The 17,952-nt window shown below is 52.5% G+C and overlaps 2 protein-coding genes across 3 annotated transcripts in view; both read right to left on the bottom strand.

Annotated features, from left to right (window-relative positions):
- Positions 1–672, bottom strand: part of LOC143362026 (tyrosine-protein kinase-like otk) — a 38,454-nt gene extending 37,782 nt beyond the window's left edge. Inside the window, exon 1 of the mRNA XM_076801806.1 lies at positions 433–672. Coding sequence (XP_076657921.1) covers positions 433–472 — 40 coding nt within the window. The 5' untranslated portion in view covers positions 473–672. The remainder of the gene's footprint in view (positions 1–432) is intronic.
- A 1,542-nt stretch (positions 673–2,214) lies between these two features.
- Otd2 (homeotic protein ocelliless) lies at positions 2,215–8,369 on the bottom strand. 2 transcript variants are annotated; one of them, XM_076802368.1, is made up of 6 exons: positions 8,112–8,369; positions 7,621–7,772; positions 5,586–5,770; positions 5,170–5,290; positions 4,785–4,994; positions 2,215–4,539 (listed from the first exon to the last, which is right to left on the bottom strand). In XM_076802368.1, the coding sequence occupies exons 1-6, from the start codon at positions 8,365–8,367 to the stop codon at positions 4,441–4,443; spliced, it is 1,023 nt and encodes a 340-aa protein (XP_076658483.1). In that variant the 5' UTR covers positions 8,368–8,369; the 3' UTR covers positions 2,215–4,440. The 2 variants fall into 2 exon arrangements, with proteins under 2 accessions (XP_076658483.1, XP_076658484.1); XM_076802369.1 differs by having other exon boundaries at positions 8,127–8,369.
- Positions 8,370–17,952: the final 9,583 nt, after the last annotated feature.

The following is a 17,952-nucleotide window of genomic DNA, read 5'->3' as shown; positions in this document are numbered from 1 at the left end:
GTAAAACCTGAGAAAACCGGGAAACGATCTAGGATCGTTAACGATCCGAGTAACGCGCGTCGGAGTAATCGCAACGGACTGTGAGAAAAGGGGCTCCGATGAAGTAAGGGAGAGCCGAGACTGTTCAAAGCGGTCGTTTGTCTCGGAGTTGCGGCAGCCAGGCCCAATTAACCATAATTACAGCGCGGAGGAGAAAGAAACCGAGTACAGAGATTCGCCGGAGAGCCGGCGCAGAAACCGGCCTGACCGAAAACAATCCGGACAAGAGAAACAAAATCTGGCCTGTAACGCGGAGCATCTCCTGCTCAGCCTTTCGCAGCCCTTTGCCGATCGGGTTGACCGACCAACGTGATCCAGATCGTGGATCCAGACGGACAAAAGAATCCTACGGATCGGGTGGTAACGCGCTGCTGCGCGACGTGTAATACTTACGGAGGCCGAGTAGAAACGCAGCTAGCTCCAGACTCCGCATCCTTGTTTAGTGTCCAAGTATGGGGAAGCACGCGACACGGAAGTATGCACGAGTTTAGGGGAACTCGGGCGTGGAAGACGATTCCGAATTCGAAAATTCGCTGCTCCTCACGTTGCCGTCATTCTACGGTATCCCTCTGCGGTTCCGATTAAACGATTTTTAAATCTACCGACACACTGCACGCGACGAGAGAACGGAACCTCAAGCAACCATACACCTCGAAGCGACGCGCGATACTGAGGGCCACTAACCCACGCCGCTTCGGAGCGACCCCTGTACCAGGCCAGCCCCTGATCAAAGGGTTCACGGCCGCCCGGCGAACTCGGGCTGCCGACACTAGATCTCTCCACCATCCAATCGCATAATCGTCCGACGAGCAAAGCCTCCGGCAAACCGAGTCTCACTTCGAGTACCCTTTTTTCGGTTAGACAGAGCCTGTTATATCATACAAATTATTTCCCAATGCTATTCCTGTGCTTTGGCTATTCTTATTCCAGTCTGCGAGACATTTTTCAATAATTAAAAGAAATAAAAAGGAGTGGCGAGAATGATTCTTGCCGCACTCGCCATAAGGTACCGTGAGAATCCCGGCAAGAATCATTTGCTCCGGAAAATCTGAAAATAGCGCCATTTCGTGCAGCGGCAAAACGCTCAAACTTCTCGCCAATTTGTTTCAGTAATCGTCCGCTAGATGGCGCGGCATGTCAGTGGAGCTTAAAACCTGCGAACAGCGCCATTCCGTGCAGCGGCAAAACGGTGAAACTACTAGCCAATTAGTTTCAACATTCCTCCGCTAGATGGCGCAGCATGTCAGTGGCGCCAAAAATCTCCGAACAGCGCCATTCCTTGCAGCGGCAAAACGTCCAAGCTTGTAACCGAATAATTCTAGTCTTGTCCGCTAGATGGCGCTGTTAAGCATGAGCTTTAGCGGTCATCGATAAACTAGAAAACCGATTGCATTGATAAAATACAAATCGACATTATCGACAGCCGCTACAGTTCATGCTCTGCAGGAATCTATGGTAGCGCCATCTACCGAAGGCAACCGCAACTATAATCGGCGAGTAGTTTCAGCGTTTTGCCGCTGCACGGAATGGCGCTGTTCGGAGATTTTTGGCGCCAATGACATGCTGCGCCATCTAGCGGACGGTTCCTGAACCAAATTGGCTAGTAGTTTGAGCGTTTTGCCGCTGCACGGAATGGCGCTATTTTCAGATTTTCCGGAGCAAATGATTGTTGCCGGAATTCGCACAGTACCTTATGGCGAAAACGGCAAGAATCATTCGTGCATAAATAAATGTTTAACAAATGTAACGATAAAAAATATACAACACGACACGATACTCACAGAGCAATTAAAATAATTGTCTGAAGTTATTTCTCACCTAAAATATATGCGCAATGCCTTTATATGTCTCGTTTTGGTCTTTCGCTTACTCGTTGATAAAAATCATTATTGACTCATTTAATTATGAATGCGAGGGTTTCAATAATTCTTAATAATATATAAGAATAATAAATAGGAAATATTTATGAGGCATTAATTCTTAGATTTCTGAGAAGCGCGTACGTACCTGGAGATTCGAAGACGCCCTGAAAAGTTGGTGGCAGGTCCGCTGCTCTCGTCTTCGTCGTACACTATCGCTATCCTTTTCTTACACATGGAAAAGATACAGAGAATTAAACTAAATGAACAGAATAAAAATAAAAGAACACGACAGATAGTACAATTCAAATTCGATATATTATTTCATACATCTTATGACACGTACATCGTTGTTCTCTTCTCCAGTAGTTGCAGTATCTTATTCCATAGTATTTATAATAACAACCTAAACAGTCACGTTACTTACGTCCCTACGTTTACTATATATTTGTTTCGCTTTACGTATTGGTGGATAGGTCTCATTGTCGCTTCCATCATCTTTCCCGAATCCACGGTTGCTGGCGTCCGTGGAGCGTGTGATCGCGCAAAGGAAAATGTCATTTTGCATGCGATCATTATACTGCGGATTTTATGCAATCGTTGCAAAAATGTACGGATGAGACACAAAACAGTAATTAATCAACACTGTCCTGTCGTTTCCAACGTATTACAATGATTAAAAGAGAACATTGGACATCTGTCTCTCAGAACTGATCAAGACAATTTTCATTTTGCATAAAGATCCGCTGTCTATCGATCATTGCGGGGAATCTAGCGAATACTGTGGACCGCTGACGCGTGAAAAGAAAGTTAATTTCGTTCGCAATGTCAACGATACGGTATCCGGATGTTTGCGCAAACTATGATCGACCGGTAAAGGTTGCAGCCTCCGATGCTCGATCGGGAACGGATTTCGCGTGCAACGATTCCATGGAACGATCGATGAAACTATGCGACAGAAAATCGATCGGGATACAAACGGACGCTTCGAAAATCGGTATCGAAACAATCTGTCGATCACGATCACGATCTGGAGCGAAGACAGATGTCGAGACCGGTCACTCGACCACGTGTTCGTACGGTTTAGAAAATTGTTTAACCACCAATCTCGATCGCAATTAACATTTGGATTTTCTTATCTATACGAATCCGTCTTTATTCCGGATCGAGAGAGGCCCACGAACGCTCACGAGCACGGCGAACGAAACGAAACGAAACGAATCGAATCGAAAACGAAAAACCCAAACGAATCTGGGAACCTCTCGAATGCGACACAACTGGTTTGTTCGCGTGACCCTTCCTGGCGATCCAGAATCTCGTCGTAGTGAAATGGTACATATTTACACAGACGATCAACGTGTCCTCGTATATATATAACATATATATTTTTTATGTACATGTCGCGCGCGCAAACGCATAAACGGACAGAGAAACTCTCTCTCTCTCTCTCTCTCTCTTTCTCGGAGAAGGTAGCAATGGACTATGTGTTCCTCGCGGTCGCGTCCTGGAAAATTCCGGCTAACTACGTTGATTCATTCGAACGGCGCACGACTATTTATATTATATACAGCGGAGCTCTCTGCCTCGAGAGACGCGAGACGTGCGCGTTGTCAGACGATCGTTTCGTTCCAGTTGACAATTAAAAAAATGTTCACAAACGTTCCTTGTTCGCGTCGCGTGCAACACGCTCAGCGAACGAACAAGAAATGTACAAACAATTATCCGCTATCCTCCTTATCGTCTTCTCCTCCTCCAAAAGATTTCGGTGGTCTCTCCTCCCCGCCCCTCGGTGGATCCTCGTTTCCGTTTCGATCGCGACGACTAGGCTCTGACGGACACGTTTATCGATAGACTGCCGATTGTTACGCATTCTTAGTAAAAATATAGCTGTGATTTCAAACCGCGAAAAGAATCAGAGAGTGCCGAATATAATTGTTTCCGAATTGTTTCTTCTGCACAAAGATCCGCAGTCTACGTAGTTGTCAAATTGCACGTAGGAATAGGAAAACGGTACGCGACTCGAGGTCGACCGGCAACACAGATGCAACGTGTATTGAGCAAACGTAATCCCGAAGAGACACGGACAACGATATGTACTCGTAGTTTTGAATAAAGACAACTTGGGCGAGAACGCTTGGGTAAAATTGGTTTTCCCCCGGTTATCGTACGTTATACACGTTACCTAACAATCGGAACTTAGAACTCGAACATACTACGGGACTCGACCTCGCGGGTTCGCCATGATTACGTACTCTCCAGGAACAAATACATGTTTCACATCGATGAAAATTCGACTACGCGCGGGTTCTCTATCGAACGCAAGGAAATAAGTAAAGGACCGTGTCGATGGCTGGACGCACGCACACGGTCGCGTTTCAACGATATGTCTCGCGATCTCGTTGTCGCGCTCGCCATCGCTCGTTCACAGGCGAGTACCATCGACTTCCGTTTTCGGAGCCCGTTTTCGCCAACTATTGTCGATGATATGTACCATAAGCTTTGTTGTACCATAGCCTTCGTCCTCCTACTCGATTCGAGCGATTCACTTCCGATCGCCCCAACCGCTGTTGTAATACCAAGACGAAGCGCTCTCGTCCCTCGTTTTGCTCCATGTATTGTCCAAACCGCTTCCCCCACCGTCCTAAAAGAACAACGAACGTCCATCGTTAACCCGGCCCGCCATCGAACCGGCAGACATTCTCTTAACCCTTTGCGGTTCCAACTTTCTCTCTTTTAATTCTAGAACTGTATGATAAACCTGTCAAAGCAAAGGGTTCGTACTGAAATTCACGTAATGAAATACGTAACCACCGGAGCAAAAATCAATGTCTGACCCGACGTAGGACCGCAAAGGGTTGGAAGAATTCAGGTGTAAATTTCGCTTACCACGACGTTCAGTTGATGCGTCGCTGGCGACAAGTAGTCCATGTTGGTGTAGTAGGAGGAGTAATTTTGATAGCACTGTTGCTGGGTCGTGTTGGCCGTCCACGCTAACCTCTGATGGTCACCTGGAAATCCACCCCCGTTCTCCGCCGCTACCGGACTCCAGATACTACTGCTACTGCCACCGCTACTGCTGTACACCGTGCCCCCTAACTGAAACGCGAGTTCCATCCATACATTCACGGCGTGAAAATACGCGTCAGAACTTTCAAGTAATGAGCAACTTCACTGAATAAAAGAAGAACAGGCGATAAAAAGTTGCTCGATCTTGTGCGGACATGGCTTAACGATTGCAATCTTATCGTCGTAGAAGATGTTCGAGACTTACACTCGGCGGTGTCGTGCTGGCCGCTAGAAGCAGGCTGGTCGCGCTTCCCGGAGGTTTGTACTGAGGAGAGTCCCTTAGGAGCGCCGGTGAACTGGCTGCCGATCCGCCTGTACCTCCGCTTCTACGCACACAGATCAACCGAAGCTATGAAATTAGGTGCAACTTGTTCGCACGAACGAGTTTGTTGAAATTGAACGCGTCAACCACGAATAAACCGGGACAGAACGAGTTAACGCGAGCGAGAAGATGAGAAACTTTGATTGGGCTTTGAAAGCGTTTCGATGGATCGCGGTGATCGTCGTAAAAACTCGATTTCCATTCGAACGGTTCAGATGGCGGAGAAAGAGAGACGGCAGGACAAATTGTGATGCGATCTCTCAGCTGAAAAGGTAGATATTAAGGTAATTGGTATTTACAGGGGTGTTGTGGCAGGCACCGCAGCGGCAGGCGTGGGCGTGGTGGCAATCGAAGGACTTTTTCCGGAGGGCGGATTGTTGGTCGGATTCCCCGAGGGTTTCTTCGACCTCGGCGCTTTGTCCTGTTGTTGCTGCTGTTGCTTCTGCTGCTGCCTGCACTTGGCTCTGCGGTTCTTGAACCATACCTGCGGGTGTGCGCAACGCGATTATTTCTCGTCGTCTCGACGAATGGAACCGTCGACGTGATGCTCTCGCGTGTGTACGAGGCGATACGTCGTCGTATCGAGAAGGCCCTTTATTCCGTCGTCGAACGTGTAAGCGATCGAACGGGGCTTGGGCTATCTATGCTCCGATATTCGCTCGCGACCGGTATCGGAGTTCTATGGAATAGCAGCAGCCGGGAATGCTGCGCGGAGCTTTCATAAAGCCGGCATAATAGCCAATTATAAGGAAACGCGGGCGGAGCCGGCGGCGCAACTATCAATTACCAATGAAGCCGACTTCGGGAACGCGACCGGAAGCTTGCGCGCGGGTTCGGTGTTTGCGTTATCAAGGAGCTAATGAAATTGCTAGAACACATCGAACGGCGTCTACCGATCGGGCCACCAACTTTCTCCGGTAGTTTTGTTTGCTTTGAACGGCGCGCGGACTGGAAACGACGGATCGAACTACAACCTCAATTATCTGGTCGTTCGGTTATTCGCGAGACACGAAAATTCCGCAAAAGTCGGCCTCCCCCTCCCCGCTCTCTGTCCCGGATTTCTGCGCGACGCATTCAACAGACTCGGCTCGTCCTTCGATCCATCGTTCGCCCTCCTAGATTTCCAGAACGCGAGAACGACCTCGAGAGAAGGACGCGAAATGGAGATAGAAATAGAGAGCGAGAGAGAGAGAGAGAGAGAGAGAGAGAGAGAGAGAGAGGGAAGGGGGGAGGAGAAGACGAGGGACGCAGAGTAAGGAGAAGAGGGAGGGAAGGTGGCGAGAAAGAGAGGAGCCTAGAGAAGCCCTGCGCGATCAATGTTAGAAGCGGAGAGGTGAGCTTGGGTTTCTACGGATTTTCTGGGGAACGACACGAGCAGCCCGCGCGCGTTCTTCCACTGAAGCTGTTTCCCGGCGTACACGCTCGTACGTATTCCTCGCGAATTCTCCAGGTCGAACCGGAGACTCTGCCTTTTCCTCGAAACGCGCACGAGCCGCCGCCGTCGCTCGTCGTTAAGCTCTCGCAGTCGTCGTTGCTGCAAAGATCGGAATCGAGCGTTCGTTTCTTCCCGACGAGAACCTTGCGCGTATAACTACAGAGACACGAGGCGCACCCGACTCTGTTCGAGGCACGACACAACGAAAGCGGCGTGGAGAAGGCTCCTCCGGTTTTGCGATCGTCGATCTGCCGACGAACGTGCGCAAGACTATAGTCTGGCCCAGGGCTATTCATTTCATTTACGGGGCTGGGGCCAGGTGCATTGGCCCGCAATTGCGGATGCGATGCGCCCTTTCCGCTGGTGATGAGGGTGGAATATGCATGGCCACGTTCACGGACCCCGTCGGCTTCGAAAGTCGATTCGGAGGACACGAAGTCGTTCGTGACGGTGTCGAGCGTTAACGATTCCACGATTCGTCCTGTATCGACGGACGACCTTTGTCACCGGAATTTCCCATTTGTGCCGCACAATGCCGCGCGCCGCCATTCGGAACATTTTCTTCCTCGAGGCGTTCAAACCGCGCCGAGCTTTTCAAACAGGAAACAATAGGGTACGAACGATACGGGTTTCGTCGACGCCGACGTCTTCGTCGTCGTAGTCGACGGCTCACGGGCTGAACTACTAACTTGGTTAATACCACTATTCAGGAAACACGAGCGTTACGGTAAATCGATGTTGTCTACGGACTGTGCTGTTGTCTGCATGCCGACACTGCTTCCCCTCGGTAACGAGACACCGACCCCGAACGGAGTGTGTCCCTACAGTTCTTTCTTTTTTTTCTCTCGATAGACGACGAAACCAACGCCAACGTCACCCCGGAGTTCGCCGAGTCGTACCTGCACTCTCGATTCCGGAAGGTTGATCTTCATCGCCACTTCCTCTCGCATGAAAATGTCGGGATACTTCGTCTTCGAGAACAACCCCTCGAGGATGTCTAGCTGCGCTCGCGTGAACGTCGTCCGTTCCCTTCGTTGCTTTCTGGGGTTACCTGTAACACAGGGTGCGACCGATTTCCTCAATATTTCCGCTCGGATGTCCCGTGAATCGTGTGAATCGCGTATCGTAGATGTACAGTGGTCGGTGAAAATGGGAGACCGCTTTCGCCCCGACAGGACGATGGAAAAATAAGAAAAATAACATTTCGTAGAGATTAAGAGTTTATGTTGTACGCAATTTCGAACGTGTTACTTTCCATGATTCTTGGAACAGTGGTCCCGTATTTTCGCCAGCCACTGTATCGTTGAGAGCTCGGGAGATGGCAAAGCCTCGGTGCCAACTTGCCAGCTCCCAACGATATGTATGATAGTACAAGACAAGGGGCACTCACAGTAGTAGGACTCACCGGCGGGAGTGCAACCGGGGTAGCCGATGGTGGAGTGCAGGGCCTCTATGGGCGGCATTCCGAGCGCGCTGACGTAAGGGTTGGTCTTCAGGGCACCGTAGGGGCCGGCCGCGGACGCGCCAAACGCGGCGGGCCCGAAAAGCTCGGAGGCCGAGGTGGTGGAGGCGGCAAGGCCCCCGAGATCGGTGGCGCCGGCGCCCCCGCTGCAGCCGGAAGTACCGCCGAGGCTGTTCGGCCACATCACCACCCCCTCGGCCCCCACCACGACCACCCCCCCGCCCCGCGGCCTCTTTGATAGGATCTCCTTCGCACCACCGAATTACTCGCTGCCTCTGAAACACAAAATCGAACGTTACCTGCTGCGTGCTCGTACACGCCCCCAAACCATCATCAAGGTAGCTCCAATTTCTAGAGGATCCGACCCCGAACGTTCATTTTCCAAAATGCGGTAGAACCTCTATTATCCGTGCTAATCAGTGGAACACGATTCCGCGGATAATACTTCGATTACACGATTTATCCTGCAATAAATCGGGACTGGTTCAGCCGACCGAACCAACCTCCGCCGGTCTCGATCGACCGGTTTCAGACTTATCGTTTTACGATTATTAAAATTGTAAAGATGCGTCCCGCTGGAAGTCGTTCCACACTTTACTCCGGCACGTATTATAATAAAAATCGAATAAACTCTAAATAAATTGAACCTTGTCGTTTTTATAGACACCGGTTACTCTTCGGTAACAGTAAGCAAATATCTCTGTTCTTCTGCAAACATAATTGAGAATTGGGCTACTCTCTCTCTCTCTCTCTCTCTCTCCCTTTCTCTTAGTGCGCGCGACTCGCTATTAAAAAAGCATCAACGAAATTTACGCGATAGATTATGGACGGAATATCACCTTCAAGTGGACGATCGGCGAGTACCTCGATATCCGTGGACAGCAATTTAAATCGGCGAGGAGAATTTCGAGGCAGTGACGTTCCAGTAAAATTTCACCGAAGAGGAAGCCGCGCTGGGAAAAGGAAGCGGAGGATAATGGAAAGTTGGTGGGTACTTTGTACGAATATCGAAACCGATCGCGGAAGATGGAAATAACGGCGTCGCGGTTGGCAGCTGGTTGCGGGGGATAATCCGAGGAAGATGCAACACGACTCCGGGTGGTGGTTTTCGAAACCGTCCGTAGCCCCGTACACTCCTCCTCGCTTCTGGTTCCCCTCGTAGACAACGACGCCGTGTGGCCGGTATACTAATTCCGAAAACGCGATATCTCTCCTTCTCTGTTCGTCTCTGTCTCTGTTTCTCCCGTTTCCTCTCCGCCGAAAATCGAGAACCATGTAGAAAAAGGGAACGACGGACGATCCTCCTCGCCGCTTTCGGGTACACGACGCAGCCTTTCCGCCTCGCGTTTAGCCGCCGCTTAAGCCGCGTTTTATCCTCTCCGATTACAAAGTCAAGAACGTCGTGTCCCGGCCTATCGGCCCCGTCTCCGTTCGCTCTTTCGATCTCGCACCTTCCTACCCCCCGGAGGATTACTTATTAATTTATTTGCCTTCCCGTTTATTACGTCTCTCGGACGCACGTTCCACATCTGCGCCGCGACGACGACCTAGACGCGCGCACGGACGGACGTTCCGTTGTTTTCCGGCGCTTCGGGACGCCTCGCCTCGCACATGTTTCGGATTAGAGACGGCTAATCGGCCCCGGTAATTAACATGTGTCGCGCGAAAAACAATCGGATGACGACAGAAGGCGACCGGGCCGAGTGTTTCCGAGATGACTCTTACGATTAAAACCTCGTCCAAGAATAACAATCGCGAGACTCGCCGTGGTCCCGAATCGCCAGAACATGGCCAAAACCTGAAGACGCTTCCCGAGTATTCAATCGGACAATGGACATATATACCTCCAATTTGTTTTTAAGCTTTTGCCCACGTTTTTCGGCGCGATCAAGCGTTCAACGAGAGACGGTTCGCCAGCGTCGAATGAAATTTCGCATCGATAAATCCTCTTCGATGGGGCATTGTTCTGGTTTCGCGTCGGTCCCCGCAACTGAACCAAGAATGAAAGACGCGACGCCACGCGTAGGGCGCGCTCGTTCACCGGTACTCGCGCGATTGTTCGAGCGAAAGTTTTTCCGCGCAAACATGGACGAACACCCACGTCGCCTCTCGACCACCACTCGGCTTCCGCGGTGGGTTTCTTCGTTGAAACTTCCACCGTCTGCGTGGCCGATTCCCGAACACGATCGGTCGCGGTTCGTAAAACACGGGACTGAATAATCGTGTCGGAGGTTATCGCGCGGACAAATTGCAGAAGAGGGTGAACGAGCGAAAATGGGTGCGCGTGGACGCGCAAAGAGAATCCACGGGCTCGAAACAATCTAGCTCCAAATGATTTTACCGTTTAATTGCGTTCCTGGCCAGGGATCCTTCCTCCGAAATGAAGTTTCAGCTCGATGAAAGAGAATCCATAAAGCGCGGGCTTCCCCCGCGACGTCTCTACCCGGCCGGCTATATTAAAATTTGGCTCGCTATGAAAAGAAGGCCAACGAAGAAAGAGCGGCTGCTCGCTGCTTTTTCCCTCTCTTTCGCTCTCGATCTCTGTCTTTCTCTCTCTCTCTCTCTCGCCCTTTCCCCCCTCTGCTCCGTTTTTCTCTCTTTCTCTCTGTCGAGGGTCCTCGTGGAGGAAGTCGGGCGCAAATCTCTCCAACTTGCCGCGCACTCGTGCGCTTTACACTAACCACAAAGCACTCGTTACAAGCCGGCAGCCGGTGCGCAACCGAGAAACCGGCAAACGATCGTCGGACTGCCGTAGAATCGGTGTTTCGATTCTCCTGGTCGACTCTCCTGTTCGACGGGACCCGCGGTTGCGGTTTACCCCGAGTTCCGGAAAACTGTGCGCAACGGCGAGCCCGTTCGAACCGCACATTTAATTCGAGAGCGATACGATACACCGATCGCGACACGATATCTCGCGAGAGAGAGAGAGAGAGAGAGAGAGAGAGAGAGAGAAAAGGGAGCAGCGGTTCCCTCGATATCAGAGGAGGGTTGCGCGCACGATTCACGAAGAAAAAGCCACGGTTATGGTCGGGAACGAGGGAACGAGCGAGCGAGGGTGGTCGACTTCACCGCGAATCTGCCACACTTATTTACACTGTCGTGATATTAAAAGCCCGCCACGGAATCGAAACGTTCGCGGTCGCGAGTGGGAGGGGTGGCGCGCGTTTCGAGAATCCTCTTTCGGCCGCCTATTGCCAGAAGTCTCTTTATCTTTGTGCAGTTCGGCGCACAGGACAATGCACTTGTTACAGGCCGCCAAGTGTGGACAAAATGCCCAAGTCGCCACTCGATTGCCCCTCGAGGACACTCGAGTTGTCTACGAGCCTGCTGTACCGGAGAGGCCGGGAGAGAGAGAGAGAGAGAGAGAGAGAGAGAGAGAGAGAGAGAGAGCCGGAGAAAGACAGAGACGGTCTGGTCTGCCTTTTCCACCCCCGATGAATCGATCTCCCGCTGCAACCAGCCACTACCCCCCACCCTTGGCCCTTCGCCGGTCCGGCCCTATCGCAAACACTTTGCGTTACCAATCGACGTATATACCGGCACGCTGTCCCTAATGACTGTTAAATCCCCATTATTGCGTACCACGTGTTCTCCCGCTATTGCCCTCGCGTTCGCGTCTCTGGGGGGCAGCCGGTTCGCGCTTAAGAATTCGTTACGCGACCACCCGGCGCGAGCCGACAACGTCTTCGGCTCGAATGCTTCCGCCAATAAGCGACAAATACTCTGCATAGAAGCAAGGGTAACGAAGTCCACCGTCTCGCGACGATATACACCCGAAGCGGTGGTAATCTTCTTCGAGTTGCTTTGCGAATTCTTTTCGCGTTCCTTCCGGATACCACGAATTGATGAGAGACTCGCGGTTTCCAGGAGAGCAGAGAGGAAATAAAGGATATCGCGGAGAACGGAATACTCGCGCGGAGCGTGTGTGCAGAACGCGGAACAAGTCAGCCGAAAAATCGTGGCGAGCGATATTTTAATTTCGAGGCACCCCGATGCGGTTCAAGGAAGAAATATAGCGGGCACAATTTCCCCCGGAGCTCTATTCGGAGTTCTGGTTGCGCGAGGAGAGCGACTACGGGCAGAGCTATCCGCGGAAAGTTAAGTTCCCGCTGCATTGTTTCCAGGAGTGTTTGCACACAACCGCATTGTTCCTCAAGAGCAAGCACACTCTCGCTCCCGGAGTCCACAATGGCCGGGTACCGTGCACGTCGGGCACTGTCTGTGCGTGAAGAGCAGAGAGAGCAGAGAGAGAGAGAGAGAGAGAGAGAGGGAGAGAGAGAGGGAAGCACCAGGAAAAGCCACAACGGGTACTTGCGAAGAATTAACCGATTTTTAATACGCGTTTCGACGTTGCGTCTCCTCCGCCGCGATCTTTATTGCGGAACAACTCAACGTCTCCCGGCACGTCGGCGTCTCCGAGCAAATCGTTTCCCAACGAGCGCCGCGATAACGTCGCGATAAGGTCGCGAGGAAACCCCCGAAATGGCGGAGGGTGGTGTCGAACCTTGATTCGTCCCGCTTCCACGAAACCTCTTTCGAAAGAAGGTCGCGTCCCGCCACTCGAAAGTCGAGGGCGGATTTTTCGACGGAACAAAACCTGTCCACGAGCGTCTTCCACCACCGTGATCGTACTTGAATGCCTCCGCTAAGAAGTGGCATCCGCGTAGTCACGAGGAAACGTTTCTTCGCCGAGAGCTCTCTCGCATTCAATTGCAACTTGGCTCGGAGGAGCGCACCGGTGTTTTGTTGCGCGTTCATTGAGCGTAAAACTTAATTCCCGTGGAAACGCCACGGGCTATACCTCTGTGTATGCGCGCACGTCTCTATGGTACCTATGTATGTATATATACTCGTACACGGCGCTCTTTCTCGGGGGTTGTTCTTTCACTCGGATAGTTAGTTTTTATTCTCGGCTCGAAGGAAAAAAGATTCTGCCGGTGGGCTCTGGAGCCCCGCCGTACCCTCTACCCCGCAGGAGGGATGAGCTCTCGCTTTCCTTTCTTCTTCCAGTTCCGCCGTTTCTTTTCTTCCTGCGATCTCATTCTATCTCCATCTTCCCCGTTCCGGGGATCGAAACGAATTTCCCGGTTCGAAGCTCGCCGTCGAACCGATCATCTCGGCGAGTCGATTCCACCGGAGGATCGCGACGACCACCCTGTCGTCGTCGTCGTCGTCGTCGTCGCACATCATCGAGTTATGCACCATTTTCAAACTCCTCACACGCGGAAACACCGTTCTCGAACGTCGTCGCGAAAATCGAACCTCTCTTCGAATAAATTATCCTTCCCGAAATGTTCGTCATCGGTACATGCTCGCCGAGAACCGAGGATCTGTATTCTCTCCGGAAATGAGGTTCGCTGTCGGAGGATGTTCTTGTAGGAATGGGCGATGCGAAGAACCGGGAACGATACAGTTTCCCGCGGAGCATACGGAAACCCGGCACCGACTAGGATTCGAAGCGTTCTCCGCTTCCGCGAAGGACGCTCCGTCGCGTATACACGACGAGGAGACGAAGGTCCTCCTCGTGGAAGGCGGACCTTAACCGGGAGGGAGGCAAGCCAAGAAGATTACCGTAAGCAGATTATTTCCGTGGAAATCCTGCTGGCCAACTCTCCCGGTCTACGGTCTACGGTCTACGCTGACACGCTCGCCGGTTTTCGGAGCGGATTCGTGCGAGATTCCCATCGTAGTTCGCGCGACCCGGCCGAACGGAGAGAGAGCTCGGAACATCGGAACATCGGAACATCGGAACATCGGATCGCCGGTACGCTGTGCTTCGTCGCGAAACCTAAACGCCGAAGATCGAGCCGAAGGCCCGAGGATCGTCTGATCAGGGTTGGAAGCGACACCGATGTCCGCGCTCTGTTCCAACAGCCGAGCGGAATCGGCGCGGCTCGTTCGAGTGCAGGCGGTCTCGCGTAGACGCAGTTTATGAATCGCTCGATAAAAACGGCGATGCGGGGAAGAAATACGAGCGGATTAAATTTTTCCCGGCGGACTCGCGCGGTTATTTAGCCACGGACGCGACAACGGACGTTCGCCAGTGAAAAGCTCCACGGTGCCGGTTTGCGATTAATAAAACTGCCATCGACGCTTGCGCGAAAGACTGCACCGGATTAACTTTTTTCCACCGACACACAGTGTATCGTTTACCCCGCGCGAAAAGCAATGCCCGTAAATGCTTCCGCTCGCCGAGAATAATGCGAACCCTGCCGCCTTTCTGGAGAACGGTCTCGTTTTCCAGGAACCTCGGCCCCGATAAATAATCGCGATTCGTGGAATTCGCGGATATCGGGGAGAGGGTAGGACGTTTCCTGTCCGCAAATTTACAAGTACGTTCTCCCTTCGGCCGGATGAAAGCCACCGCGCGCCGTAGGTACGGTTCGTCGATTAAATTCCGGAATTTTCCGGAGGTTTTTGCGCGTCGGAATATCGGTTGATTCTCGGTTGTTCGGGGTTTTTTTTTACGGACCCTCCGCCACTTCATCCTCCTCCCGTTTCATCCCTTTTTTTCTCGTTTACCGGAAAATATAGTCGCGCGGGCATCACCACCGCCACCACCACCACCACCAGCACCATCGAATTTCACGAGAGGACGGTTACCGTTGCAGCTTTCCCTTTTCCAGCGAAATCTACCCGGGGGGCGAACAACGAATCTACTCTAGAAATAAAATAATGATTACCGGGCGCAATGCTCGGGGGTGCACTCGCGATATATCTTGAACAGCGGCGGAGAACAAATGACTCGGAAAACACAAGATTCCGACGTGCTCGGGAAGGGAAGCCCGCTCACTGTTACGAAACGAGTAAACATCCGATCGATAGGCGCGTCGCTGACGATTCTTCGACACGATACGATGCGAGAGAGCGTCGGTTCCGACGAATTCTGTCTCCGGTCTCGCGGAACTGGGAAAATTTACGCGCCACCCAGGGGATGGTTGTCGCGAACGCGGCGTACAACCCCCGGTTCGATTGCGCGGCAGAACACCGTAAGCATGTCGCGACACTTTAACAGCGCACTGGAGAATCTCGTTACTTGTTTCCTCGACTTGTTCGGGCACTTGTAGTCCCCGTTGTCCGGGATTCGGCGGCGAAGTCGAAGCGGAACGCGCACGCGGTGGTTCGTCGCGCAAACGTCAAACAGCAGACAGATAGAGTGTACTCACCGTTGGTTCGTTGGAATCGTTGTCGGCGATATTCCTCGTCTCGAAGCGGTTAATCCTTGCGGAGGTGTCGTCCCGGTGGATGCAAGGTCGGGCCTGATAATGCGCCGGTGGCGTTCGACAGGGTCGAAAGCGAAGGTTAGGTATCCGGTTAGGTTGGTCGCACGGCACACACGCTCGCCGCTACTGCCGCGACGTTTCGCACTACCGAGTCGACGAAACCGATAGAGTGTGTATCACGGATATGTAGACCGATAATGACTATTCTATTCGCTAATCCGTCCGCGTCTCTCTCCTTCTCTGTTCTCGACACACTGTCCTCTCGCTTTCTCTCCCACTCCCTCTCTTTCTCTTTCTCAGCGTGCGACGGTCCCTCTCTCTCTCTCTCTCTCCCTTCGACTGTCGCTGCGTCTCTGTTTTGTACGCGTGTCTCTGTCTCTCTCTCCCACTCTCTCTCTCTCTCTCTCTCCCTCTCGGAGCGTTCGCACGTTAGTGGTACTCGTTACGGTCCGTAGGTCTGTCTCTGTCTTGCTCTCCGCGTTCGGTGTTCCGTGTGCGGGATGTGGGACAGACCCGGGACAGATGGACAGGGATAGACGGTTGATAGGTAGATAGGTAGATAGGTAGGTAGAGAGAGCAGCGAGCTAGTCGGCTATTATAGCAGGAGGGCGTAGGAGAGAGTCGAGCTCAACTTTTCACGAGAACTTTAGTTGTTACGGATCGCTCTCTTGGCCGAGGGGTTATGCGCGAGGGGGGCGCGCGCTCGTTCGTCGCTCGCTCGGCTCTCGGCTCTCGGCGAGCCGCGCCGCGCCGCTCCGCTCCGCGCCGCTCCGCTTCAAGGGAGACCGGACCTGCTCGCGAGAGCAGATCTTTTCGGGGTGGGTCGAAGGGAGGCGACCAACCGGCCGCGGGGGGGATCGGGCGCGTTAGAGGACCCGACGTCGAGCAAACGGGCGGGGGGATGACGAGAAGGGGTGGAGAAGGGCACAACAGTGTTCCGATGGCAGAGAGAGGAACGTGACGGAGGAACGACGAACGGACAGAGAGAACGGTTCCCGATCACCTGGACCGAACGAGACGGAAATCGTGTCGCGTTTGCGCGTACCGAAAGAAACAACGGGGGAGAGAACCGGCGAAATTGCCCTCGCGAACAAGGAGAAAGGGAAGACCAGACACGGACGAAGCCCAGCTCGGACCAGGAGGGAGCGAGACCGACCCGTGGATGCTGCTGAACCGCGACTGCTCGTCGAAAGTCGGCGTGGCGAGAGGAGGAGCGTCGAGGCCGGTTCACCCTGGCGGGGAGCCAATCGGATTGGTTCGCGCGAACCAACCTTAACCGACCTAACCAGCCGCGATGGCAACGCTTGCTCGCCGCGACAGCGCGCGACGCGACGCGAACCGACCCGACGCGACGCGACGCGACTCGACGCGACGTTACGTACAGTCCGTCTCTAAAAATATATCCCAGCACCGGTACTCGCCTACGTCTCTCCACCCCCGTTCACCTTTCCCCCACCCATTTTCCCTTTTCCCTTTTCCTTTCCCTTTCTCTCTTGCCGTTTCTTCGGACCGAACCATACGGCCAAGAAGCGCATACATTCGAAGAAATACAAGGGCAGATTGATGATTCTTTCATATCGGTCTATTAGCCTTATCAGGGTGGATGTTCCTTCTGGAATCCTCGCGAAAATCGACCTTCTTCGAGAACTCGTCGAATCGTGAGCGCCAGCTATTACGATACCTATTCCGATCTTTTCCCCTTTTGTCAAAAACGGTCCAGGACCTTCGTCTAGGTCGAACTTCGAGGGAAAGATCGAAGCCTTCATGATTTATCGCCAGCGATTAACGTTCGAAACGACGCGAATAACGATGCTCGACCGGGCTCTCTCTCTCTCTCGTCATCGTTCGATCCGTTGAAACGTTCTCGATTAATCTCGTTACGGCAGAAGAAGGAAGGCACCCGTTCGGCGGGTTACCGTTGTTTTTTTTCTCTCTCTCTCTCTCTATCTCTCTCTCTCCCACCCCCTCTGTGAAACATCGATCTCCGGCTGCGATACACTCCTCCTTTCGTTACGCTCTGTAGCCAGGTGATAGCTACATAGGCCGGCGTATACCCACAACATAGCAATTTAACTTGCTCACGTGCGAGCGGTTAATGCTCTTACCGGATTTCGAAAAGATCAGCCAGCATTACTATGCTATTAGCGTAGCTAAAACCGGCTTGCTTCCATAAACCTATACTAACATGCAACCACTTTATTCACGCCGGCCCATTCACGTACTCTTAGCCAATTTTCCTCATTGACCGATTGACTTGTCGCGCGAGTCCTCGACACGCGACGACACGACGCGACGCGACGCGCGCTCTCTTCGACCACCAAAAATTCCTCCTCTTTGTCCATTTAACCGTCCACCACTGCGGCGGATATCGACGTCTTCGTGGGAACTGCCGGGGCGACTAGAAAAATCGTCGACGACGACAGAAAGCAATTTCTGCGCCGGTGTCGTTCCCGAACGAGCAGCATCGACCTCGCTTTTGCCCGTGTAATTAATTAATTAATTGGTAGATCGCGCGATCTCTAGTACCCCATTACACGGCGCATCCT

This window comes from Halictus rubicundus, chromosome 16, assembly GCF_050948215.1.
Source record: "Halictus rubicundus isolate RS-2024b chromosome 16, iyHalRubi1_principal, whole genome shotgun sequence".
NCBI classification, from domain to species: Eukaryota; Metazoa; Arthropoda; class Insecta; order Hymenoptera; family Halictidae; genus Halictus; species Halictus rubicundus.
The sequence above is the reverse complement of the archived record's forward strand: the minus strand, read 5'-3'. Positions and strand labels throughout refer to the sequence as shown.

Bases quoted from the DNA above. Each gene is read 5' to 3' on its own strand.
- Otd2 (XM_076802368.1), bottom strand. From the start codon at position 8,367: ATGTGGCCGAACAGCCTCGGCGGTACTTCCGGCTGCAGCGGGGGCGCC. The intron at 7,773-8,111 runs GTGAGTGCCCCT...CCTGTGTTACAG, and splicing joins CGCCGGTGAGTCCTACTACT to GTAACCCCAGAAAGCAACGA. The intron at 4,540-4,784 runs GTAAGCGAAATT...TTGTTCTTTTAG, and splicing joins CGCATCAACTGAACGTCGTG to GACGGTGGGGGAAGCGGTTT.